General features: G+C 48.7%; 1 protein-coding gene across 6 annotated transcripts in view; it reads left to right on the top strand.

The window, feature by feature from the left end:
* The window catches only part of Add2 (adducin 2 (beta)), a 95,729-nt gene that overhangs the window by 55,587 nt on the left and 12,524 nt on the right, over window positions 1-27,618 (top strand). For 4 of the 6 annotated variants that reach the window (NM_001271857.1, NM_001271858.1, NM_013458.5 and 1 more), the window contains exons 3-15: window positions 1,561-1,777; window positions 2,637-2,775; window positions 8,557-8,708; window positions 9,135-9,215; window positions 12,419-12,568; window positions 14,309-14,452; window positions 16,888-16,986; window positions 20,215-20,391; window positions 21,780-22,037; window positions 23,088-23,207; window positions 23,630-23,719; window positions 25,442-25,595; window positions 26,553-26,678. In NM_001271857.1, the coding sequence (NP_001258786.1) occupies window positions 1,595-1,777; window positions 2,637-2,775; window positions 8,557-8,708; window positions 9,135-9,215; window positions 12,419-12,568; window positions 14,309-14,452; window positions 16,888-16,986; window positions 20,215-20,391; window positions 21,780-22,037; window positions 23,088-23,207; window positions 23,630-23,719; window positions 25,442-25,595; window positions 26,553-26,678 (1,873 nt within the window). In that variant the 5' untranslated portion in view covers window positions 1,561-1,594. Of the gene's footprint in view, window positions 1-1,560; window positions 1,778-2,636; window positions 2,776-8,556; window positions 8,709-9,134; window positions 9,216-12,418; window positions 12,569-14,308; window positions 14,453-16,887; window positions 16,987-20,214; window positions 20,392-21,779; window positions 22,038-23,087; window positions 23,208-23,629; window positions 25,201-25,441; window positions 25,596-26,552; window positions 26,679-27,618 lie in introns of those variants that run through there. The other 2 variants (NM_001271860.1, NM_001271861.1) reach the window with 1 other exon arrangement.

A 27,618-nucleotide genomic window follows, 5' to 3' on the forward strand; every position in this document is an offset into this window, starting at 1 on the left:
ACACACACACACACACACACTCACAAACACTTTGCTTTCCTTTAACTGTTGCTCAGTGCAGTTAGGTGAATTGGCCAAAGACCACGTAGCTAAGTGGTGTTGCTGAGATTTGAACCCAGGTGGTTTTATTTCAGTATTGCTCCCTTATCCACTAAGCCATCTTTAGATAACTAGTCGCCACCAGCACTGTGGATGGAGTTGCAGAAAGGATGCCTTGCTTTACAGAATCCCTGTCCCATGGGGACAGAGTTAGCCATCCTTTTGGAAGCACATGTAGAACCATGGCCAGAGTCATGGCTGGGCAGCTATGGCCCAGTGCCTTTCTGTAAACAGAATGGACTGAAGTCAGGAGGGCTCAGGACCACACCATCCCAGGCACAGGGATGCAGAAAGCTTGGTGCTTCTGGAACTGGTGGCTTAGAGTCCTACAAGGATGTGTGTCAGGATGTAGGTAGTTCATGTATCCATGATCATACCAGGGTACGCACAAGGCAGGGCTGCTTGGTTCTATTTCAAAAACATCCAAGGTTCAGGGCTTTGAAAGTGCTGTGGAGATTGTCTTGGTACCAGGGAGAGCAGTGGTATCTGAGTGGGGAGGATCCATGGGAGGACTTCTGCTGCCCCATCCATGTCTTCACAGCTTGGATGGGCTGTGTCCTCTGCACCTGTCTTCTCGTTCCTTCTTACCCCAAAGGTCTAGGATGAGCTGGCTTCGAGCAGCATGGATGCACAGTGTCCTTGGAAGGAGCCCAGTGGTCATTCTGCTCACCCCTCAATGAGAGATAGATAAGATGAGGCAGAGAGGGGAAGAGACCCACTGAACACCTGCAGGTGTCAAGGGACAGAGCTGTTCAAAGTATAGAACTGATTTCCAGTCCAGACCTGCTCACCTGAAATGGGCCCCAGCCGAAGGCCTCTCTCTCTCCATTTAGAATATACATGAGGCCTGGACAGCACAGGCCCAACACGAGGTCATGAACTTACTTAAAACACTGAGTTTTTTGGTTTAGGGTGTTGGGTAGAGTTGTCTAGCATGCTCCACACCAAATGAGATGCTTCCCCTGTTCCTGGAAGTAGTGTTCTTTTGTGAATTTCTGGACCATAGCTTTTGAGGAGGCCTACAAAAAGAAAAGGGTATTTATAGAATTTGGGATGCTGGGCACAGACACCAGACACGACCTGGATGAGCAAGTGCTTTTCACTATTAACTACACCCTGGCCCATCATAGCCCTCTTCATCATTTTACTAAAGTACCCATGTGTATCTGAATGGCTCCTGCCTGACTCTGTAAGAACTCAACACAGAAAGACTCAAAAAGGTTTGCAGTCCATATTTACACTCCACCTAGGAAGTCTCCTCTGACATCCCAGTGGATCAATTAAACTGGACACTTGTTTGCACAGAACCTGATGGTGCATTAGCGCCCCCTATGGGTCATCATCCCAGGAGGTGACCTGCCTTCTCACTTGCAAATAGCCACAGGACATGGTGAGTCACACCACCCTTTGCTTCAGCAAGCAGTTGGCCCACTGGTAGCTCACCCTGTCCTTCTTCTACAGGGTTCCAGGAGTGGATTGAAGCCTTAGCAGGACCATGAGCGAGGACACGGTTCCCGAGGCGGCCTCCCCGCCACCCTCTCAGGGGCAGCACTACTTTGACCGGTTCTCTGAAGATGATCCTGAGTACTTGCGACTTCGCAACCGTGCAGCTGACCTGCGACAGGACTTCAACTTGATGGAGCAGAAGAAGAGGGTCACCATGATCCTGCAGAGCCCTGTGAGTGGGCAGGGCAGGGAGGGCTGGTTTCCCAGAGACTCAAAAGACCGGTGGCTCTGTCTCCCTGTCCCTCACGCAGGGTCTTGACAGTTTAGGCTTGCTGAACAGGATGGGCCTGGCCACGTGGGTATTTGATCTCTTCTCTGTCTTAGTTAGGGTTGTACTGCTGTGAACAGACACCATGACCAAGGCAACTTTTACAAGGACAACATTTAATTAGGGCTAGCTTACAGGTTCAGTACGTCACAGTAGCAGGCACCGCAGAGCCCCTCCACTCCTTCTCCGTCTCCTCCTAGCCAATCAGTAAGAATCCAGATGTGTGAGAAGAGCCCTGGGTGTGCTAACATGTGTGTGTGTGGGGGGGGGGAGGGCATACTTTCTCATTCGATTAATTCCCTCTAAAGAGAAGTCCTGCCATGACTGGTACAGCCTTGGCTGTGGCTCAGATAGGAGGGAGCTGGAATCTGGACTAACCGCACAAAAAAATGGGGTCCAGGTTCTTTACCTGAGTCTTCTTGAATACCTACCCTGCAATCTGAAGAGGCATCTGGGGTCCTAGTGAGCCTGCATTTGGGGATTCCTCAGGGTCCTTGGCCTTTATTGAAGAGCTGGAAGAGCAATCCCCTGGCTACTTGCAGGAGCAGTCCTCCTGTGAAGGGGCTGCAGGAGGGGAGGGAGTGGGTGGAGATCACCCCCTGTGCAGAGCTCAGCTCCTAGGGACCTGCAGGGTCCTTAGTTCTCCTGCAAGGAGCTGGGCACCAATCCCTGGGGACCTGTAGGGCCTCGCTGTCTTGTGAAATCCTGCTGGGCCCTTGGCCCTCCGTGAGGAACAGGGCACCAACCCCTTGGCCTGCTGCAGTCTTTCAGGGAGGAGCTGGAAGGCCTCATCCAGGAGCAAATGAAGAAGGGCAACAACTCCTCCAACATCTGGGCCCTCCGACAGATCGCGGACTTCATGGCCAGCACCTCCCACGCAGTCTTCCCAGCTTCTTCCATGAGTATGTGGGTGCCTGGGTGTCTGCCAGGAGCAGAGGAAGAGGGCTGTGGTTGGGAAGGGAGGAGAAAGTGCCGGATGCAGCTTGGTTGCTAGGCAATAGCCAAGCTGCAGTTGCATTAGCAGGCCTGGGCAAAGAGATGCCTGGCTCTGCTTCTGATGTTGCTGTGAATTAAAGACCCATAGGAGAATTGCTCATGATGCCAGGGGTGGGAAGGGTAGAGGTGACTTCAGGGCATGAGAAGAGGTGAGTGGAGCCAGGAGACCAGCCAGGATGATCATCGTTGAGCAGTAAGAGGAGCTGTGACTATGTGTGTGTGGGCTCCCTTCCTGAACTGCAGCTCTTCCACAGCCTGGAAGTTGCATATGACTCAGATGTATAGGGTGATGACCACAACTAAGGACGCATTTGAGAAAGAGAAGCCAAAACCCACTTCGTTGTGTTTTGAGAACTCCAGAAATCACTCTTAGCAATATTTTGATGTATCTTTTTTGGTTTAATATAGATAGATTATTGAAAGCAAGAAAAAGATATATTTTAATGGTATATCAACTAAATTTTTGCATTGTAAATAGGGTTCTGCAGTAATTTTTGTGGCTGCATGCTGATGAATCAATCATTCCTTACTGGAGTTTTAGATTGTGTTCATCTCTTTCCTATGATGGAGCACAGTGTGGTAGGCATCCTGGTAAATAAATGTGATGCTACACGCACAACTGTCTTCTGAAGATAAATTATAATAAGAAAATGGCAAAATGATTGGACTGTCTTCTGAAGATAAATTATAATAAGAAAATGGTGAAATGCTTGGACTGTCTTCTGAAGATAAATTGTAAGAATGGCTGAAAGAATGCAAATAGGAGCTAGGAAGCATTGCACAAAGCAGATTCTGTCCCTTCACCATCCCGGAGAAAGAGATTTGCCAACCTTGCTCTCAACAGAGTGTGGTGGGCGTGGCCCTGCTTCCACCTCGGCTCAGACTGTTAGTTGCTGTTCCTCCCTTCCCCCTGAGACAGGCTGTACCTAAGCCTTCATCTGTGCTTTTTTATAGCAAAATGTCTGTTCCCATGCTTTGCCAGTTTTCCTATTAGTGGGCTGTGGATAGGTTTTTAAATCTTTATAAATTTATGCTATTTCCCTACAACCTGTCAAAAATATTACAATCATTTCTCATTTTCTCTTTTGACTTTTAATTTTGCTCATAGCATTTGTTATATTGTAGAATACATTGTTACAGAACAGAGCCTCTGTTATTTTCCTTTGTGTCTTCCACTGCTGGCCACCTGCCTAGATAATAGGTCAAAGGGCCATAGCTAATCACCAATTTATCTTAATCTCTTGGGCAAATTTATTCTATAAAGTAATTTTGGAGTTACTTTGTCAAGCTCTATTTATTCTCCTCTGCCTTAAAATAATCCTTCTAGGATTTTGGTTGGAGTTGTGTTGGGATTGACTTGGTAGAGGAGTTGGAATTCTTTATTTTTATTTTAGAATATAGTTTCTGTGGGGGAAATGTGTATGGTTGGTTCTAGAATATTCTACTTAGTGTGTGGGAGATAATTTTAAAATATTTTCAAAAGCTGATTTAGAATATTGAGAAACAAGGTATGTTTATGCTAGTCCTGTAATATCCACCTGGAAAGCTTACAAGTTATTTTCATATGATCTGATGATGTCTTAAGCCCATCCAGGAAATAATATATAATTTGGTTGTTATAAATGAATCTTTATTCAACTTTTTCTTGAATATGCATGTACACATTATCTTGAGTTTTAAAATCATTTTATTATTTCATTTATTTATGTGCATGTGTATGTATGTATGTATGTGTGTATGTATGTGTGTAATCATACATATGTTTGTGAGTGTATGTGTGTGTATGTATATGTATATATGGAGGTCAGAAGTCAGCCCACAAGAATTGGTTCTCTCCTTCCACCATGGAAGCCCCTTGGCAGCAAAGCACTTTTCCCCTCTGAGCTATCTTTCTGGCCTTGTGTTTTTATATATAGAAAAATCACATTGTCTGCAAATATTGACATTTTGCCTTAGTCTGCTAGCATTTTGCCTTTGGCCTTATTTTTTCTAGTTTTCTGGTTATATCCCCTCAGGCTTTGGAATGACGTTTAATAATTTAGAGAGTAGTCATCCTTGTCTTGCATCTGACTTTAATGGAAATTCTGTCATCATAGAACTTGAGATCATTATTCTTTATCATGTTGAGAAAATGTCTTTTTTTCTAGCTCATCATAGCTTTCTGTTCAGAAATAGATTTTGAGAAATAACATTATGCATTTGGGGTACTGATCCCTTTATGTCCCCTTGAGCAATTGTCACAATGAGTTATAGTGACAGATCTCAGAATACCAGGCTCTAAATTATCTCTGGTCCTGTGTGTGTGTGTGTGTGTGTGTGTGTGTGTATACACTCAAGTTCACATATAAGCATGTGGAAACCAGAGTTCAATCTTACAGGTTGATCCTTCAGAGCAACCCACCACATATTTTGAGAGAGGGTCTCTCACTGGCCTAGAACTCACCACATAGATGGGCAGTCCCAGAACTCCTTCTGTTTCTATCTCCCCAGTGCTGGGATTGCCAAGTGTGTCCCAAGATACTTGGCTTTTTTTTTTTTTTTTTTTTTTTTAATGTGGGTTCTCTGGTGATTGGTGATGAACACAGGCCCTCCTTCTTGACGGCAGCTTCTTTACCAGCTAAGCCATCTTCTTGGCTCTAGTTCCTTATTCTGATACACTGTTGTGGGTCTTACTGTTAGACTTCTGTTAAGGATTTAAGCACATATATTCTCATGTGAGGGTGAGCAGTCCACTCTAGGGCATTCAGCCATGACTTGAATCATGAGCAGGGAGACTCTACTTTTCTCCTTGCCCTGATGGAGTTTAAGCAAAGCAGGAACATCTCTCTCAAAGGCTTACAGCTCACTTTCATAGCTATCCAGATCTAGAGCATTTTCAGAGATTCTTAATGCTTACCCCTTCAGTTTTTACCTGGCATTTAAATTTTTATTTTGCTGCTGTGTTGGCAAATTTTGATCATATATTTTATATGAAAATATCTATGTTGATGGATTCTCTTTAAAATGAGGTGACTTACAATACACCTTTTATTGTTAGGTCTTGTGCTGGGTGGTGGCTGGGTTTTATGCTGGCTTCTACTGTACTGTGTTCTCAGTTTCCCTTATTGAATAAATCATATTTATTTATTCATAGGTCTTACACACTAATTCTTGAATTTATCAGTTCTTAATTCCCCCCCCCCCCCCCCCGATTACTAATTCCTTTTCCAACAACAGGGATCAAACTCAGAGCTTTGTACCTGCCAAACAAGCACTGCTTGCCCAAGCTACAGCCTAGGCGTTAGTGGGAGGAGACAGGGAGCAGAGGCTAATCACATAGTTCTGATTGGCCAAGATGTTAACCCTCATGCCTTCACCTCACAGGGCTGGGGTTATACATGGCCTTTACCACATCTGGCCAGCTTTGGTTTTGTACTTACTATTTCCCATACTATTTATGTTCCAGTTTCTTATTGCTATGTTAAACACCACAACCAAAAGCACTGAGAGCAAAGGGTTTATTTGGTTTACATGTCAGAACATCATTGAGGGAAGTCCAGGCAGGAACTCATCGTTGAAGGGCAGGAACTAAAGCAGAAGTCACGGAGGAGGGCTGCTTACTGGTTTGCTTAGCTTGCTTTTTGAATAACCCAGGACCATCAGCCCAAAGGTGACCACACCCACAGTGGGCGGGGCCCTCCCACATCAATCATTAAGCAAGAAAATGTACCTACAGATGTGACTGTAGGTCAATCTGATGGACACAATTCCCCCAGATAAGATTCCCTCTTCCTGGATATGCCTACATTTGTATCCATGAAGCACAGCTGCACACACACATGTTTTGATGGGCTGGCAGTGAACCATAGCTGCACACACATGTTTTGATGGTGCTGCAGTGAACCACAGCTGCACACACATGTTTTGATGGGCTGGCAGTGAACCACAGCTGCACACATGTTGTTTTGATGGTGCTGCTGTGAACCACAGCTGCACACATGCCAGGCATACACTGAGCAGCAGCCCCCCTTGGTCTGTTTTTTATCCCTTGAGCTGTCTTTTCTCATTGCCAAGCTATTGAATGCTTATTCTTCTATAGATCGGTCAATGTCAGCCTTCATAGAATTAGAAGTTCTTAAGTTCCATGTCAAGGGTTCAGTGAGAGCTTTTTGCAACCTAATATAATTATTTTAAAGTGATCTATAGTTAGAGGCAGTCTCCAGGACACTCAATTTAATTTATATCTCCATTTTCATTGGATTTTGTCAAAAGTGAAGGTTGGTCCATCCATTTCATTATTGTTCATTTCTCTTTGTGCTTAGCATATGTTTTACTTCACGTTTTGTTTGTTTTGAGATGGGCTCCCACTTTGACATCCTGAGTGCTGGAATTACAGAAACATTTTACCATACCCAACCTGGTCCTGACAAAATAATACTTTGATAATGGTAATATGACCTTTAAATTTTTTACTTAACCAATGCACTTTTAAAAAGAAAATGTGGTGTGCATGTGCATATGTGTGTGCATGCATGCATGTGTGTACATGGCGAGTGTGTGTGTGTGTGTGTGTGTGTGTGTGTAAATGTATGCCCCTGACATAGGTGCTGGGAACTGAGCTTAGTCTTTGCAAGAGCAACAAATGCTCTTTACCACTGATGTCTCTCTAGCCCTTAGCTTGTACACCTTCCTCTGCTCCCCTGAAGCTCATAGGCAGTGACCATCATGGTTAAGGGAACAGACTGCCCATCAGCTCAGACATCTGGGGTGCCCTGAGGACAAGATTGCTAGGCCCCTCTCCCAGGGGCCCATTTCCAAATCTCTCACTTTCCCTCAAATTCCTAGAGAAAAGTGGCATATGATTGCATGGCTATCTGTCCTAATAGAAACAGACACACGCCACCAGACATAGCAGCTCTCTAGCCAGACTTGGCTTCTGGGGTCTGAGTCTCTCAAACATGATTTGGGGGAAAGTTGAAGAAATGTCTTCATGGTTGATGTGGCTTTCTATGTGCCTTGTTTCCAAGCCACAGAGGAAGTTCTGTTGTGTGGTCACTCAAAACACAGCGACAACAGGCGTTCTGTCCAGTACCTCTGACACCTCTGTACACTTCCACTCAGAAACCATTCTGCATTTACCTGATCATTCTGCATTTACCCAGTCATTCTGCGTTTACATGGCCAAATGCTCCTCTTTAGGGTTTATGGCAACCTTGGCATTCTGAGAACTCTTTGTTCATGGCTTTGAGCCTTGATATGGCTTTGTTTATTTTGTTTCCTTAAGACAAACTCTCCTATAGCCCAGGCTGGTCTCAGACTTGGTCTTTAGCCCAGGATAATCCCTAACTTCTGGTCCTCCTGCCTTCACTTCCTAAGTGAGTGCTGAGTTACAGATGTGCATCACCACCATGTCTTTATGCAGTGCTAGGGTCGAGCCTATGGATGAGTGCACGTTGGTCACGCGCTGATCCTCCAAAAGCAGCACCAGTCTCAATGGAGCAGAGGGCTTTGCAAGCCGCACATGGCCACTCTACAACCTTTCTTCCTCTAGGTGTGAGTCAAGGGCTGCTTGATCCTCTGGCAGGTGCAAATCCTTTACCATGGTAGCATTAGTCAGTGAGATCTAGAGGGGCACAGAACAAGGACCAGGCTGGCTGGTGGGGACTCTTGTCCTCAGGGAGATGCACTGTCCCCTCCCATCCCTGCAGACTTCTCCATGATGACACCCATCAACGACCTCCACACTGCCGACTCCCTGAACCTGGCCAAGGGGGAGAGGCTTATGCGGTGCAAGATCAGCAGCGTCTACCGTCTCCTGGACCTCTACGGCTGGGCGCAGCTCAGTGACACCTACGTCACGGTGAGGAGCAGGTGCCCTGTGCCCGTTTGCCCATCCTCCTATCCCCACAAAACCTGAAGGGAAGACTCCTGACTCTTTAACCTAGGACCAAGCACTGTTAGTGGCCCTAGGTTAAAATCCACTCACCTCTTCCAAGCTTGCTAACCACAATGGACATCAGGAGAGACAACACGCCCCCTGGGTACCTCTTTGGATGGGAACCAGCTCCTGTATCCAGGGCCGTGCCTAACTTTTGTGAGAGTCCTCTGGAAGCTCCATTTCCACAGTTTAAAGAAAGACTAAACCTCCTCATCTCTCTGGGGAGGAGGGTTCACTGGAGGAAGCCTTGGTGCAGTGAGTTCAAGGAGAAAAGGATTTAAACAGCATCCGAGGAAGTATCTGTTTTCCCTCTCTGCTTGGCCTTGAGTCTCTTATCTGTCTTCCCAGCTGAGAGTGAGCAAGGAGCAGGACCACTTCCTGATCAGCCCCAAGGGGGTTTCCTGCAGCGAGGTCACAGCCTCCAGCCTGGTAAGTGTGCCAACCTTTACTAAGATGACAGTACCCATCTGACCATGGAGGGACAGGTCATCTCCACGTTAGAGCCTACTGCTCTGTTCCTTGAGGGACTCGGCTCTCCCTGGGCAGAGAAGATGTATGGCCACAATAGGTTCCTAAAGCATGATGTGGTTGGGGTGCAGGCCACAAACACAGCGGGAGGGAGGACAGAATGGGCCTGGGATCCCGGGTAGACTCCTGGCTTGAAGTTAGACCGCATGTCATGAGGAAAGCTTCCTCAGATGGGGACACACTTGTTCTCAGAGCAGGAGATTAAGAGACTTGCAAGCATGGCTCAGCATCTGGAATCTGGAGGTGGAAGCAAGGCAATCTGTTTTCTTTGTTCACGGATTGTCTTAAACAGAGGTGTGGAGGCCAGCAGACATCAGGACAATTGCAATTCTGGGCTTGTGTGCTTAGTGGGCCTGCTGATCAGCTGGGCTGGTGGCTGAGGTTGAGTATAGAGGTTGAGTATAAGAAGCTGGTGGGGGGGGGTTCCCTGGGGCAGAGGCAGTTGGTATTTGGCTGCGATGTGTTCAGAAGGGGGAATCACAAGCAGGAGGTGGTCTGAGGTATGGGCAGACCCTGCAGGCTGTGGAAGTCACTCGCAGGAGGTAGTGTAGGGTGTGGACCGACCCTGGGATGCTGTGCACGGAGGTACAGCTCCTACCCTAAAAGGGGGGAATGTGGTTGAGGAGGAGGAGAGGAGCAGGTGAAATCACGAGGTGCCACTCCCTGCAGCGTCTCACGATGCGCTTCTTTTGTAAATGTACACAGCAGCAGAGTCCAAGCCTGAGCTCTGGGGAGGTCCTCAGGGCTCTCATCTCCACAGAGGCACCAGGTGGACTGGCCACCGTCTCACTAGGTTGTGGAGATTCTTGAATGACCCAAGTCACAGGTGCATTGATGAGATAAGGGACACATGAGCCACTCAGAGGAACAGGGAACCAGGCTGAGCACGTGCATTTGTTTTAAGGATCGTGACCTGGAGGAGTTGTTGTCACACCCAGCCAGCGTCATGCCCCTCCTAAGCCAGGAACCCACTCCACAGAGAGGTTTGCAGTGGGCCTGTTGGATGCTACTCCTGTGCTGTTAGCACACAGTACAATAGTGTGCCCATCCCCATACCACGATGTCACTGCCCTTTGGTCCCTCTTTTGTCTGTGGAATTTGGGGAATGGGGCATGAGAGCATTTGTGGAGCTGCCTTGAGTGTTAGAGTCTGGTTGTCATAGGTGCTTCCTGTTTTGAGGGCCAACTTAACAGTGATTTTCCTTCTTTCTCCCTCTCCTCCCCCCCCCCCCCCGCCACTTCTTTCTTTCTAAGAAACTAAAATCTCACTTGTTAGTGTGTAAAGTGTAATAATATTCCTGTGAGCCCAGGGCAGCAGAGTGCCTGAGAACCAGAGTGCATGCTCGCCAAAGTGTCAGGATATCAGCTCTCAGCCTGAGTCGTGACCCCGTATCAGATATATACATTGCAATTCATAACAGCTGCAAAATTATAATTTTGAAGTAGCAACAAAATAATTGTATGGTCGGGGGGTCACCACAGCATGAAGAATTGTACTAAAGGGTCACAGCATCAGGAAGGGTGAGAACCACTAGGTTAAGAAAACCTTGCCTCAGAATCTAGGTTTCTGTTGGGTGATTTGGGTCTCTGTGAGGTGGACCTTGCAATGTGCTGCGAGGGTTGGTGGGGACACCTTGAGGATGAAATATCTTACCATTTCTATGCAGAAGGTCACTGTCTTGTACCAGTCAGCAAAAGCCCTTCTGTGTGTGATGTTGGTGCTTTGTGAATCCATTTGTTAAGTAGGAACACTAAAACCAATAGCAACATATTCATTCATTCTCTCCCTCCCTCCCTCCCCTCCCTTCCCCTCCCTCTTGCCAGCTCCTTGCTGGCAGGTCTAGGTGAGAGAAGAGAGGTCCCAGTCCTGTGGGGGTCTCTCTGGGGCTGAGCAGGATGGCGAGTGTTGATGGCCCAAAAGAAACACACCTGGGCTGTCTGTCAAAGCAGGAACTCAACTTTATGGCGTCAGCCTCTCGATTATATAAGTTTTGAACATAGGAAGGGGGATTTTTGGGGGGGGAGGGTAAGATGATGTAGGAGGTGGGGAAGGGTGACAGAGGGTATGGAGTGACTGACAGGGCCAATGGCAAAGCTCTACACCGGCAACGGCTAGGCAGAGGCAGGGCCAAACAGGTCTTGCTGAGTCACCCGATATGGAAGTGACTGAGACAGGTCTTAAAACTTAAGCCAGGCTTGGGTTTGTCCTCAAGGCCCAAACCAGAGCCAGAATGGGGCCCAACACCCTCTATGTGGTGTGTGTGTGTGTGTGTGTCTGAGTGCATCTGCATGTGTTTGCACATGCATGTGTGCATATGTGTGTGCACATATACACATGCATACATGTATGTGCTCTTTCTCCCACCAGCACTCACTGTATGTGTGTCTATCTCTTTCTCTTGTTTGCTCATTTGATCTCTCACTCTCTCTCACTCTCCTCTTTCCCCCTCCCACTCTGGTCTACCCCTTCCCTATCTCCTTTCTCCTCCCCCTCCATTCTCCCTTGCTGTTCCTTCATGCACATGTTGTGTGTGGCATTTGCTTGTCTCTTGAAGTAGAAAAAAAGCTAAGAAAGGGACATCTTTCCATTGGTCCCTTTTCTGTGACAGGTGAAAGGTGTTCAGTATGTCATTCTCTTTACCTTTGTATATTAAGATGTTTCACAAATGAGGTGGCTCAGCTTAGACATGACTTCCTCTGGGAAGGTTTCTGCAGGCATTCAAGATTCTTCTTAGCTGCTTCTAGAGGACTCTAGCACTGATTCTCTTCTAGCTCGTTACTGGGAGTGGATATGTGGGCCACAGCCTGGACATCATTTGGGAAATTGCTAGAAGTATTATTTTTTCTATGTTTAGAAACTATTTTGACAGTGTCTGAAACAATGCATAATAAAGTCTGAGAAACAGCCCCACCACTTTCCCTGCAGAATCCACCTGCCACTCCTTAGGACTCACCACAGGCAGGACTCCCTGTTGCTGTACCCCAGCACCAAGGCCAGCCATTGCTCCTGTTGTCTGGAATGGTGGATGTGGGCCAGGGAATGCACTGGGCCCATGTGTGGAAGAGGGCAGGAGCCCTGAGTCTGGTCTCTTCTTTACTGCCTAGATTAAAGTGAACATTCTGGGAGAGGTGGTGGAGAAGGGCAGCAGTTGCTTCCCGGTGGACACCACGGGCTTCAGTCTGCACTCAGCCATCTATGCCGCCAGGCCCGACGTGCGGTGTGCCATCCACCTGCACACGCCTGCCACCGCAGCGGTGAGTAGTGCCTGGCTTCCTGTGGCAGCCAGCCCGGAGTGCCTAAGTTTCTCCCTGAGCAGATATCATCTGGAGTATAGCCATGTCATCATCTAAAAATTCTGGAAAGGGGGCAGAGAGATGGTTCAGTAGTTAAGAGCTGCTCTTCCAGAGGACTTTGCTTCCATTCTCAGCAGCCATATGGCTGCTCACAGCTGTCTGTAACCCTAGTCCCAGGAAATTTGACACCCTCTGTTCTGGCCTTTGCAGGTACTGCATGCATGTGATGCTAAGACAAACATGAAGGCAAACACCCATACACATAAAATAAAAAATAAAAATAATGATAAAAAATTTTTGTAAAGATCTGGAACTCAGGCCAAGAGAGTGAATTCTCAGCTTAGGACTTTCTATTCCAACCCTCTTTCCATATACCAAGGTCTTGGTGTGAAGTGTGGGGATGTGTATTTCACAGACTCCCCTCTGCTGTGGCTACAGCTGAGAACTCAGCCAGGCAACTGCACCTTCCAAGTGTCCACCCACGTCACTGTGGTTGGGCTTCAGGCTGCCCTGTCCCCGCACGACCCAGCCCTTTAGAGGAGAAGCAAGTAAGCTGGTGGGGAAGTGAGCCTGCAGACTTTCCTGTAGTTCCAGACAGCTGAGATCTGGGGAAGGGTTCAGTAAAACGGGGAGAGAACAGGGCACAGGTAGCACCTGAGGCCAGCTTTCCATGTGTGTGGAGGACGCTGCAGTGTCACTTGGAGAAACAGTAGACACTGGGCATTGCCTTGGCTGGCACCAGACCTGTAGGGTTGGAGCACATAGCAGTAGCCTGTTGATTTCTGAGGGAAACACACGGGTCATGGGGTATAGACATCCCTGAACTGGGACCAAGACACAATAGGGTGTTTGTGTTGAGGGTCTCTGAAATCTCGGGCTTATTTGGGGCAGTGAGGCAAGATCAGGAAGGCCCTTCCGCACCTCACCATGCTATTTGTTTTTCAATGATAAATGAGGTAGGGCTCTGCGTTGGTTTACTTTCCTGGTGCTTTGGTAACACACCATGGCCAGAATCAATAGGAAGCCAAGAGCTTGTTTTAATCTTACAACCTGCAATCTCCATCATTCAGAGGAGTCAGGGCAAGAACCCAGGGTAGGAACCTGGAGGCAGAAACTGATACAGAGGCCGTGGAGGTACTTTGCTTACTGACTTAGTCCCTATAGCTTGCTCAGCCTATTTTCTTTATAGCATCCAGGGCCACCAACATCAGAGTGGCACTACCCACAGTGAGCTGGGCCTCTTACATCAATCATCAAAAAAGCAAACGGCCCACAGGCTTGCCCAAGGGCCAACCTGGTGGGAGTATTTTTTTAATTGATGTTCCCTCTTCTAAAACAACACTAGCTTATGTCAAGAGTTTTAGCCTGGGTCCTTACACCTACCCTGTGCCAGGGCTATACTCGGGGAAAACATTTCTGCCAATCCTACCCCCTCACAGAACAAAGCTGGGACCGGGCCAGTACCCTCCTTGGTGTGCTCTGCTCAGCTGTCCTTACAGCCTTGGAGTGATGTGCAAGAGAATGAGAAGCCCTTAGAGTCCTCAGGGAGAAAGGCCTGCGTGGTACAGGCTTCTTCCTCCCCATGACCATCCCACACTCCCTGGCCCCAGAGCAGGGCTGGCCTGCTGTGCTCTGAGGAGAGAGGACCAGGGCACCCTGGTTCTGGGCTGTAGTTGCTAGGCAACTATTGTTTTCCTGTAGGTGTCAGCTATGAAGTGCGGCCTCCTGCCGGTCTCCCATAATGCCCTGCTGGTGGGGGACATGGCCTACTATGACTTCAATGGGGAAATGGAGCAGGAAGCTGACCGAATCAACTTGCAGAAGTGCCTTGGACCCACCTGCAAGGTTTGTTTCTGGGGGCGGGGGTGTTGCTGTGGAGTGGTACTGTCAGACGCTGTCACAGAACTGGGGGAGACAACTCAAAGGATTAAAAAAATTTTGAAAAGCTTCAAAAATCGGGTAGTGAACAATTGAGAAAGATGCCCAGTGTTCACCTCTGATTCAACACACGTGCACACACGCACGGGCGCACAGAGAGAGAGAGAGAGAGACAGACAGACAGACAGACAGACAGACACAGGCATTAGCATCACAAAGGCATCATGTATTTATTGGAGAATATTTGTTTTGTAGACTTTTTTTTTTTTAATTGTATAGCCCTGGCTGTCCTGGAACTCACTTTGTAGACCAGGCTGGCCTTGAACTCAGAAATCTACCTGCCTCTGCCTTCCGAGTGCTGGGATTAAAGGCGTGTTTTGTAGACATTTTAAAAAGATTTGTATATGTGCAGCGTATGTGGAGGCCAGAAGGGGGCATCATATGCCCTGGAGCTGGAGTTGCAGGTGCTTGTAAGCAACCTGACATAAATGCTCAGACCCAAACCTGGCTCCTCTACAGGAGCAGAAAGCACTCTTAACAGCTGAGCCATCTCTCTAGCCTCCGATTTTTATTTTATTTTATTTTTTAGAAAGAAAGCTTTTTGAAGCCACTTCTCCCACATTGCTCTGAGATGTTGATGCATTCTCTAAGACTTTTCACATATATTTATAAAACCAGAAAATCAGTTCTCTCTCGCCTAGCAATGCACACTAAATGGTTTTGCATGTCTCTGTTCTCTCCATCACTCAGCAGTCCCCTGTATTTGAGCCTTCCAGGGGTTGCTTTCCACCCCAACTCATACCACCAGGTGGAAATATTTTTAGCTAATCCTTGGGGCTTGAGGAGGCTCCCCTAGACACTTCTAGAGGATACACTTTTGAAGTCTGACTTCATTTTGCCCAATTGCCTCCCTAAAAGGTTATCCCTTCTGCTTTCTTCCCTGTGTCTAATATATGGGTTATTTCTCTACAGTCTCTCCAAATCCATGTGCTGTATTAATCAACTAATTCCACTTATTAGTTACCAACTAGTTAAAAGAGAGCAGAGCTGCAGTGTTGCTTGGCTTAAGTCTAAGCACTGTCTTCTACTAGCACATCTGACTGGAAAAGAGCTGTGAGGCAGCCTCACTTCTCATGAGCCCCTGCTTCCTCATCTCTGCTTTGGAGGAGGAGCCCTGCTGCCCTAGCAGCCCCAGGGTGTCCTCAGCAGTGTTAGCTAATAGCACACCTATGTGGGCTGTGGCAATCTAAGGGAGGATGTTCCCTGTGCTTCTGTTTATGCTCTTGAACTCTGAGCTCCTTCTAAGTCTCTGGCATTAGGGAGGAAAGAACTTCATCTATTCTTAGAGAGGATGTGGTGCTCTGAGCCTGAGCCTCAGCTCTCTGCAGGGAAGCTTGAATGCATAGAGCTTTGCCTCAGTTCCCACTTGGCTTTGTCTGATTTCAAGCTTGCTGAGGGTCAAACCAACCATGAGCATTTCTTTCAGGGAAGGAAGTAGAACTTGACCTTTGGGGAATCTTGATCTTGATCAAAGCATCTTTCGGGTCTCTTCACGATTTTTACTCACTGGCCCAGCCAAATCAGAAACTTTCCCCCTGAGAACCCCAGGTCTGGTCCAGAGTCTGTCTCCAGTTGGCCAGGAGAATTTCCAGTTCTCCCAATTTCTCTGTCCTCATTTGAAAAACTGATTTGAGGTAATCTGAGGATGTCGGAGCCAAGTCTGTGGAGCACAACCCAGAGGTCCAAAGAGAAGATAATACGGCTGCCTGTTTCTGCAGGGCCACCTCTCAGAGTGCATCCTCTTGGATGTTACCAAAGTCAACTAATTTACTGGCAGAGGCTACCTTTGAGATCCAAGCCCTTAACTCAGCATCAAATGAGTGTGCTCACCTAACACTCAACAGCCTCTTCAGACTTCTGAGTTCTCTAAGCCACCAAAGCATTGCCCAAAACAGTCACTCAAGCTGCACTTAATCGGTTTAAAATGCCTTTTCTGTCTTCTGCAGTTGGGAGCACTGGACTCCAACCAGCCTTAGGTTAGCAGTGGGGTTGTTGGTTAGAGGAAGAGCAGTAAGCTTGTGGAGGGGCTCCAGGCTGGTATACGGACTTGGTCTTAGTAAGATGAAAGTCTCTTAGGAGTAAAGCTTTTTTTTTTACTTTATTCACTTAGTTTGTGTTCCTGGGTAGGGGAGTTAGTTTAGGCTGCCATGGCTCATATTGAGTTTAGAGGACAATCTGCAGGAATCATCTCTCTCCTTCTACCATATGGATTCCAGGGAGTGAACTTAGGTTTTCAGACTTGGTGGCTGGTACCTTGCTCCACGGATCCATCTTGGCTGGCTGGTGGATGGGGGGTGGGGGATTTCAAAGCCGGGTTTGACTGGTTCTTTCCTCCTCCACAGATTCTGGTGCTAAGAAACCATGGCATGGTCGCCCTGGGTGACACCGTGGAGGAAGCTTTCTACAAGGTCTTCCATCTGCAGGCTGCGTGTGAGGTACAGGTATGTGAGGTGCCCTGGGAAATGAGCTTAGGAGCTGGCTTTGATGGGGGTCCTGGGAACTGTAAGGTCCTGACCTCCTAAACTGCTTTATCACCCTGCCTGTCACTGCTTTCCTTACACTCCTGCCGTTTCCTGCTTACAATGGGATCTGTACTCTGGAAAGACCATCACAACATCTAATTGGCACTACTCAAATCTAGGGGACCTGAGATCAGGATGGGGGAAACCATCACCAGGCACATAGAAGCCACACCTGGTCATCTGATGTGGCTGTTGCACCAAGCTGTACTAGGGGACACAGAGAAAGGGTGCTCTCGTTTCGCCAAGGAATGGGATGGAATGAGAGCAGGCTGTACATGGGCAGGCATGGAAAGAGGAGCGACAGTGAGCCAGTCAGTGTTGTCATGGCAACCCGAACAGCCAAGCTACCCTTTAAAGGTATATAGGGAGCCAGCTCATATCTCAATCCCCTCACTGGGAAGGGACAGTTAGTTGGGGAAGGTCAATGACCTTGGAGCCCATGAAGCTCCAGGAATGCTGGTTTACAGGCAGCTCTGTGGTGAGGGTCAGCCAAGAGCATGTACAATGTGGTGTCCGAGTTGGTGGGATAAGGGGTGTGCTCATCCAGCCTTGGATAGATTCATGACCAGCCCTGGCTGTGTACCTTTGAGGCAGAGATGTGCCCTCTACAAGCCGATTGTCTCCATGTTGGCATGGGTCAAAGCTGACTGGGAGGAATGGCCTCTCCAGGCTAGGAGAGGTGGTGACACTACAGAGGCTGCGGTTCTAGGACAAGCCAGCTCTCTGTAAGTCCCACGTGGTGCCCTCCTGCCTCACTCTGGCGGGCCAGGCAGAACAGCACTGAAGGAAGGGTCGCTCCCTCCCTCAGTGTCACTTGTGGTCAGCTCAGCCCTGCCACATGAGGGAGGTGGGAGAGCCCTGTGGTACCCTTACAGTGGAGTGCTGCAGAGACGATTGTAAGTCTGGAGATGAATAAATGTTACGTGGAATGGAGTGGGTGAGGCGCCCAAGAAACAGCAGTGTTCAGAATTAGACTCTGAGGCCTGGATCCAGGTCATGTCTCTGATGTGGTACCTTCTCCCTCAACTAAGAATTCTGACCGATCTGGCTACTGACTGGCATCAGAACTGGCTGAGCCTTCATGATCAAGGGAAGACTCTCTCTGCCTTTCCTCATACTGAACTGAAAAGGGTTCCCTAACACGCCTTTCCAGAAGCTTCCCTGAGAAAATAGCACACAGGAAAAGCTCTTCTCTCCAGAGCTATCTCAGCACTCTGCACAAATGGAGAGTCACTGCTGTGTCCCCTACACAGTGAAACGTCTTCTCCCATTTCAGACCTCAGAAGTGGCCCCTGGGCAGTTTAACCCCCTGACCTGTAGCCATAGGGCAGAGCTGTTCGTTCTGGTCATAACAGCCTCCTGGCTGCTGTCACCTGCTCAGGGCTAGTTTGATGTGTCTTTGCTCTCCCACGTCCCTCTGGCAACCAACCCAGGAAAGGGCCAGTGTCTCCTCATCAGTTTTATGGATGGAGAGGCTTCTAGAGGGAGGGGATGGACTAGAAGACATGGAGGAGCAGAAGCAAAGACTAAGGCATCAGTGAGCGCAGGGTCAAGGCCTGCAGCTACCGCCAGGATTGCACTCTGGTAGCCAGCTCTGAAGCTTCATGTCCGCCAAGGGCCCTGATTCCTCCCTCAGTGACCTTGGTGGACAGGGGAATGTGACTGTGGCCATGTCTGTGGTCCAAGCCTAGGCGCCTGCTCTGCTCTCCTGAGCACAGTATATTCTTTGCCTATTGGTTTAGAGTTCTGGAAAAAAGTGGGTCATTCCTCACTGAGAGGCAGATGGGAGGCACAGGCAGTTCTTCCCCATCTGCTACCCATCGCCATGGAAACTGCTGGAAGAAGAGATGGAAGGAGGCAGCTTGGGCAAGGCTGTGGGTGCTCTCTCCCTTCTTCCTTCTCCATTAACAAACAGTCCCAGGGAGACTGCCTTTCATTATCAGAGTGTTAAATTAGCAGTAGCATCCATGTGCTGCACCTGAGGCTGCAGAACATTATAGATGCCTTACCATCACCTTAAGAGATTCCTCACAAGGTAGAGCATTGCCATATTTACTTGATGGATGTGGAAACTGAACACAAAGATGCTAAATAGCTACCCAAAGTCACAGGGTGAGGAGGTGGTGTAACACACCCAGCCAGCCTGGTACCCACTCAGGCCTATCATTTACACACACCCTAGCACTGTCTCTCCAGGGCATCAAGGGACAGTGGGGACAGTTAAAGACATGCATACATATATCCTGAGTATAAAGGCACTGGGAAGTGTTGTGGTGTCCTCCTGTTCCAGGGTGATGGGGCTCGCCTGAGGAAGTCTGATGAGCTGACCTCCACTAAGCAGGGTTAGGGCTGTCTATTGGTGCAGGAGAATGCTCAAAGCTCATATGCCTGCATCTGTCGGTAAACTAAATGGATTCCTTTATCTCTGGTTGAAACAAACACCACCAAAACCACAACCCAAACTCTCAACCCATCCTGAAACATCAGGCACTGCAGATTAGATCATCAGAGTATGGCTCTGATAAGTGAGCTTGTGTGCAGACATCAGTCTTCTCGGATGTGAGGGTGTGAGCACACTGCTGTGTCAACGTGGCTTAGCTCTACCTCTCTCTTTCTCCCCAAAAACCCAAACCTGACTCAGGACATCTGAATGGTAGGGATGCAAATTGGGAGTGGAGGTTAGATGTGTGGATGCTTTTAAGGTTAATCTAAATTGCCCACATTGTACACACACCTCTGTCCTAATTGTTAAGTGTGCTGCCTGAAGCCACCTGCACTGCCCCCTCTTCTTCTCTGAGGCATTATGACCTAGGTACCATTTAGTTCTCTGGGGTGCTACATCCTAGGTACCATTTTTCTTCTCTGGTGTGTTGTATCTGGGATGATGAGCATTCGGTCCTCTGTGCTGTCTCATCCAGGGTTTTAACACTTGTTATTTCTTCCTCTCTGGGTTCTCCGGGAACCGAGCCCACAGAGGGGTTACTGACGCTGTGCTCCATGACAATGAATGCTCCGCAAGTGTTCAGATATCTTCCTCTAGTTCCCTAGGCCTTTCTGGAGCCTGAGTTCTCTGTGACCCCACTGACCTCTGGTGCACACCACAGCAGTTTCAAGGACTCCACACACCCGTGTGCTGATTCTCCGCAGGTGTCGGCTCTGTCCAGTGCTGGGGGCACTGAGAACCTCATCCTCTTGGAGCAAGAGAAACACCGGCCGCACGAGGTGGGCTCTGTGCAGTGGGCCGGCAGCACCTTCGGGCCCATGCAGAAGAGCCGGCTGGGAGAGCATGAATTTGAAGCCCTCATGAGGATGCTGGACAATTTAGTGAGTGTCTTGGTGCTGTCCTTCAGACCGCTCCATGGAAGCTGAGCCCCCATAGCCAGACATCTGAAAGCACTGGGGATGCACAAGAACCACCTCTGTCATGGTTTAGTTAGTGAAGGCCTCTGAGTTTGTGTTCACTTGAACAATAGCTGCACTTTCTCCAGTACTTGCCTTTTCTCCCTCTGCTAAGTGCTGAGACATCCTCACGTCTGCCTATGCTCTCCATGGGATGGATTTGCAATGAGATGTGCTTTTGGTGGTGAGAGGGGACTCCTGGCTCTGTGTGCTGAGTCATTGTTTTCAAACGAAGCACCAGGCCTTTGCGGCTAGCTTCCATAGGAATTGTTTCAGAGCTTTGAGAGAAGCAGACAATTCTATTTAAAATTTCAGAGAAGAAAGAAAGGAGGGCTCTAACCCGATCAGACTTCACTGTGAATGTTGGAGAAAGGTGCTGTGAATGAGCCAGCACTTCCACCAGCTCTATACAACTCAAGTTACTATCATAAGTAACTTGAGTTTTTTTTTTTTTTTAAACTAATGTGTAAGGTAGCATGGGTTTCCTCGTGGCAATATCACACATGTATAGCCTTCTACACAGTTCTCATTCCTCCCAACTGGCTACTGGCCCCACCCATTGTCCCTCTAGTTGTCCCTCATCCCTTCTCAGTCCCCACTTCTGCTTTCACATGGCATTATACATCACTCTCTGTGTCTTGCTCCTTTAAGACCTCTTCCTCCCCCAATCATGGTCCTCTTTCCAGTTTTAAGACTTGCAAGCACACATACACATGTGTACACATGCACATGTATATAAGGACACACACACTTATGATTTTAAATCTGTTGTTTGTATCTTAATGTTAGCTACTTTAAAAACATATTGGACACTGGAAGTTTAGCTCAGTATAGACTGTCTGGTATTGCATGATGTGCTAGGCCCCAGCACTGCAAAATTATACATCATCATCATCAAAAGCAATACTACTTACAAATTCATCAAAATCATGAGCATTGAGCAGACCTCATTATTTTTTTAAACTTTTGTGTGCTGAGAATTAAACTCAAAGTTTCACATGTACCAAGCAGGCATTCTACCAAGGAGCTATACTGCCCAGCCTTTTTGTTCACACTTTGAGACATAGGCTCACTAAGTTACCCAGTTAGCCTTGTGCATGCTCTGTAGCCCAGGCAGACCTTGAAGTTGTCATGCTCCTGCCTCAGCTTCCTGAACAATTGGGATGACAAGCCTAAGTGACTAGGCCCATCTCAACTTGAAAGCCCTGTAACCTAGGCCTGGCTGCTCAGTTGTCTGGTGGATATTTGGGGTTGACAAGTCTGGGTGTAGACCTCTGTCCTCTCCAGCACCTGGTTCTGTTTTGTCCTCTTAGGGCTACAGAACAGGCTATACGTACCGCCACCCCTTTGTCCAAGAGAAAACCAAACACAAAAGTGAAGTGGAGATCCCAGCCACAGTCACTGCCTTTGTGTTTGAAGAGGATGGAGTCCCAGTCCCCGCCCTGCGCCAGCACGCCCAGAAGCAGCAGAAGGAAAAGACCCGCTGGCTTAACACTCCCAACACCTACCTGCGGGTGAACGTGGCTGACGAGGTGCAGAGGAACATGGGCAGTCCCCGACCAAAGACCACGGTAAGAGGGAGGTGGGGCTGGCCTGAATGGGGAGGGTTGCACTGATGGGAGGCCAGTCACACAGTTTTCATCCACCTTCCTGGACGCTGTGCTCAGGCCCAGGGCCCCTAACACCCCTTTCTAGTGCCCCTGTATTGAGGTTTAAGGCACAAGGAGCAGATTTCTCCAGAGGGTAACAGGATTGGGCCACTTCCATGAGCACAGATTCAAGAAAGATTGGGGTCTCTGTTTCACCCCATACCCACAGGGGGCTTTGGGACATTCCTGGGCAACATGCCAAACCCTGGGCCTGAGGTCTGACACAAACCTAGGAGAAGGACAGGTTGATCTCTTTTCTCTCTCCCTTTTTCTCACTCACACCGATCTCTATTTGATTTTTTTTCTTTCCCGTTTTTCATAGATAAATGTTTTTTTTTTTCTTGGCATGTATGTACATGGGTTCCCATGTATGTGACTCAGGTTGATGTATGGAATCATCTTCAATAGCTCTTCTATCTTATTCTTTGAGAATAAGCCCATAGCTTGCTGATATTGTTAAACTCACTTAGGATCCCCTGTGTCTACCTTCTGAGTTATGGGTGAGCCACCACACCCATCTGGGTTCCTGGGGATCCAAACACAGGTCCTTGAGCTTGAAGGGCAGGTTCTGTAACCACTGGGCCATCTCTCCTGGACCAACTCTATTTGATTTTTTTTTTCCATTAACAAAAAAGTAGCCACAGTCAATCAGAATAGACCTCCACCAAATGCAAATCCAGTTACCTGAAAGAAACTGGAGCCCAGTCACAGCCTGCCCAAGCTTCAGCCCTGGTTTGTGTGTGTGTGTGTGTGTGTGTGTTTTGTTGTTGTTGTTGTTGTTGTTATTGTTTTGTGGTCCACCGGCCTTCCTTGATGACTGCATCATCTAACACTCATCTTGGCTCTGATACAAGAGATAACTCTGAGCGACTTGTAGACCTTCAATGCTGGTGGGTGGGGCACACAGTGGGAGGGCCTCCCAGTGGGAGGGGCCCCAGTGGACCACACCCAACTCCTTACTTGCCTTGTCAGTGGATGAAGGCTGATGAAGTGGAAAAGTCCAGCAGCGGCATGCCCATACGGATTGAAAACCCAAACCAATTTGTGCCTCTCTACACTGACCCCCAGGAAGTTCTGGACATGAGGAACAAGGTGAGCCTGCTCTCCTGCCTGCTTTTCTGAGGGACCCTGGGATCCCAGAAGTACAAGCCAAGTTCCTGGGTTAGGGGAACTCATCAACACCCCTGGTGTGAGACTGTATTGATGACATCCTGGGCTCAGTGCCTCGTGCAGGACTTACACAGTCCTATGGTCCTCTGTGGCCCACTTAAGGAGCAGGGCACTTGCTTTACACATTAGGTGTGTCTAAAAGACATGTCCACAGAGTGGCCTTTTGTGAGCTCAGAGTTGCTCCAGGCCAGGTATGGAGGCAGCCCTCAGGAGGGCAGATTGTATTGGAGCAGAGAGGATAGACTGCTAACCATACAAGACCTTATTCAGACTCATCACAGACCTCACTGGACATCAGAGAGCCCTTCCATGCTCTGACCCCTTTTTCTCCCCTTTCCACATAGATTCGAGAGCAAAACCGACAAGACATAAAGTCAGCCGGGCCTCAGTCTCAGCTCTTGGCCAGTGTCATCGCAGAGAAGAGCCGGAGTCCGGTACAGCAGAGACTGCCCCCAACCGAAGGGGAAGTGTATCAGACTCCTGGGGCTGGGCAGGGGACCCCTGAGTCCTCAGGCCCGCTCACCCCATGATCTTGGGTGCTGGGCTTTTGCTGCATAGTGAAAGGCCACCACACAGGTGGCTGTGAGGTCCAGGGAGGACAATGTTGGCTCACTCCTGAGTGCACTGGATAGAGAGCAACAAGGAGCAGCCCATTTGTTCATAGGAAGGCCTCTGGCTGGCCCCACACCTCCCACCATGGGACTTCAAGAGGGCCTCTCTCAGTGTCCTGCTGAATTCTGGTGGCCCAAGTGTCTCTGACCCCTGGGTTGGATATAGCAACATCAGGATACAGTGAGGGTGTGTGGCCAGGACCACTGTGCTATGGGGTGGGAAGGGTAAAGAGTAGCCATACAAACCTAGTTAGAGTTAGAAAGCATGACGTCATTGTTTCTGTGTTTGATGGGATGCCATCTTGTCTAGGGCTTAGTAGCAGATGGCATTGCAATTCTGCCTTGTGTGGCATCGTGGCTGTTCATAGCTTGTGGCAAAGGGTGTGACACTTTCCTAGACAGTGTCTAATGGGAAATGCAGAGGCCCATTACTCGCTGTAGAGCACGTCAGTGTGATATGGATGCAGATCAGACAGCAGCAGGCTGCGCCCTCACAGCTGCCTCCTGACCTCCCACAACTCAGCCAAGTTAGTGAACTCTGAGCATGCCCGTAGGGTCAAGGTTAGAAACGGCCTGTGATCCAGAGGGATGAAAGATGAGCACAGAGCAAGATTGTCCAAGAGTAGCTCTATCCTTCACAGCAGGAGCTCTCAGTGGAATCTCTCATCCTCCTTGGGATCTATCTTAGACTCACTCGCCTTTGACTCTGAAACCCGTTGCATTAAGCCTATGGTTGTTTCTGAATGAGTGAAGCCCATACGCGGTAACCAGAAACCCTGGTTGCACTGGGCTCACCTCCTCTGAGGTCTCACTCTGCTCTCCTCCCCCGAGAGTAAGTGATGCCTTCAGATAGGCTTCAGTGAGGACACTGGAAAAGGACAGCAGGGTCTGTGGTTCAGTCCTCTATTGAGCAAGAGGGACCAGATGATTCAGAGCCAGGGATTCAACTGAGGCGCAGAAAAGAGGTTCTGTCAGTGCCCCTACCAGGGCCTGCAGAACGAGTAGATGAAGATCCTCGATGCAGGTCTGGCCTCTGGGTCACCATGACTCCAGGATTCACTACTTGGACTGAGAATGCTGAAGCCCCTGTATCTTGTTGTTTTAATGCTGTGTGTTGAGGCTTGCACTGCTGTTGGGGGACAGGGAGGGACAGTGTGGGAGAGACTGGCATGCCGCTTGCTTGAGCCAATGCTATGCTTGCTAGACTGTGTCTGACTGACTTTGGGCCATCAAATGTATGCACAGCCATGGCTTGGAAGTGTCCGTAGATGGGAATGCAATAAAGGTATGTCTTCTGCTTGGGAGCATCTTTTGATTTCATTTCAAGGGCAGAGGGTGGACCAGGGCAGGTACAGAGTCTAAGTGTTGGGAGGATATAGCAATGGAGAGAATGAACAACCCTACCCCAAGGCCCCAAGCTTGGTTCCAAGGAGCTACATGTCACTCACTCCTCTAGCAAGACAGCTGACTGCCACTTGAGAGAAGCTCCAGCTTGGGCCCCAGCACAGCGGTCAGAGAGCAACACACACTTTGGTTGACTTTCAGTCTACAGAGAGCCAGCTGATGTCCAAGGGCGATGCAGATACCAAAGATGAATCGGAGGAGACGGTGCCCAACCCCTTCAGCCAACTCACTGACCAGGAGCTGGAGGAGTACAAGAAGGAGGTGGAAAGGAAGAAGCTAGAACAGGAGCAGGAAGGTAAACCTGTGTGAGCCAGAGCTGCGGGGTCTGCCAGCACCAAATAGCATGCCTGCTAGCAGAATGTAGTTAAACATGATCTTAGCGCCTCAGAGTTACACAGGCAGGCACCTTCATGATCTCACTGGCCTGCTCACTGGCTATGAAGGAGTTAGTGCTCGTAAAGTATTTAGAATTGTGCCTTTGATCACAAGGAAGCTCAGTAAACAGGTCAATGTTGGCTGCAATGAGACTGGTGTGACAGTCACATAAAGTCTAGAGTGAGTCTACCAGCCTGGTAGCCAGAAGTCTATCAGCTGATACCCCTCTCTTTGCTTCAGAGTCTTGAGTTCAGCCAGTTCCTCTGTGTTGAAACTCCTGGTATCTTGATGTGCTGGGTCATGCTTTGTTCCCTTCTGGGCTAGCCTGAACCAAGTCATCTATATCTCAGGCTCTACCTCAAATCTCTCTCTGCCTAGGAAGGCAGCCTCTCGTCCTATCCACTCTGCCCAAAGGAGTTGTCTCCTCTCCTTGCTTCAAGAGCACTCAGGACCTGAAACCCCAGGGGCAGGGGTGGGGCCCTCCACCAGCACCTCTCTCAGGAAGTTGTAAGCTAGCTGAGTTAACTGGTAATCTAGCCCCTGAGAACAAGCCCCAGGTGACCCTCTGGAGAGCCAGCGGTGGGGACTCTGCCTCCATCTGTGCTTGTGTTGCAGCACCAGGTCTTGTCCACACATGTTACTCTCCTGCTGCCTTACTTTCTCATGGGGGCAGCCGTGTGGTAGACAAGACACAGCATTACTCTGATTGCCCCCTTTTGGCCTCCCAAGAAGGGGCAGAGGTAAAGCTGAGCTAAGGAGAGCCCAGTAACTCTCCAGCCAGAAGTAACTAAGTAGAAAAGCACTGGGTTTCACATTTGCCCCACCCATCTTCTCCCTCTGTGACGTGTGTGCTAAGGTGGGTTTCTGTTACTTTCAGGGGAGAAGGACATAGCCACAGAGAAGCCTGGTTCACCTGTAAAGTCCACACCTGCATCCCCAGTGCAGAGCCCATCAAAAGCCGGGACCAAGAGCCCAGCGGTCTCTCCTTCCAAGACTTCAGAGGGTGAGTGGAGCTGAGCGGGCTTCAAAAGATGCCTGTGTGGGAGACAGAATGGTCTGTACACTGCAGAGAGCTGCTGTTAGTTGGTAAGAGTTTGTCACGGGGAGGACAGCCTCACTCCCATGGGGGACACTTCCTCTCTGACAGCTCTACGCAATCTGCTCAAGATTCAATGTATCTTACTCATGAACTATGCTAATGTAGCCACAGCCCTGCCAAGCAGAGGTAAAAGGCTGACCCATAGCCTCCCTGCCCCTGCTGGCCAGTTGTCCCCCTTCCCTAGCTGGCCAGTTGTCCCATCCGGTCCTCAGATATGTTGATGTTAGGAGGATCTCATTAAAGATGAAAGTTCTGCTCTGTCTGGTCTGAAATGGGGCCTTGAGACTCTGCAATTCTCAGGGGAGTGACACCTAATGGTGTCACCGTCAGTCTTGACTGTGCATTGGAATTCTTTGGTGAGCCTAGGTGGTTCTGCTGCCTGGGGCCCACTGTCAACCTTTCTCTAGGGCAGTCTAAAATATGAACCAGCTGAAAACATTACAGAGGCACTGGTTTAGACATTGGAATTTCAGGCCCAACCAAACCGCTAGTTTTAGCAATTCCGAGATGCCCATCCTTGCCTCAGTTTCCCTGTGTATCAAATGGAATTATTAATGCTTTCCTTCTCACAGTCCTTCTGTGTCTTAGGGAGTATTGAATGGCAGCATACTTTGAAAGACTAAGAGCATAATTTGAACATAGGCTCTAATTATGATTGAGACACACATAGTGACAATATTGTGTGGTCCCTCACCACCTCCAGGCTGCTCTGCTGGGTCCCCTAAGAAAGAGGGTACCCTGTGACCCAGAGAACAGCCTCTGCTGGGATGCTGGGATCCCTTCCTCAGTGAATGGTCACATGTGTGATTCTGGTAGCACCTCCACCCTGAGCTTCTTGAGTATA

This window comes from Mus musculus, chromosome 6 (genome assembly GCF_000001635.26).
Source record: "Mus musculus strain C57BL/6J chromosome 6, GRCm38.p6 C57BL/6J".
NCBI classification, from domain to species: Eukaryota; Metazoa; Chordata; class Mammalia; order Rodentia; family Muridae; genus Mus; species Mus musculus.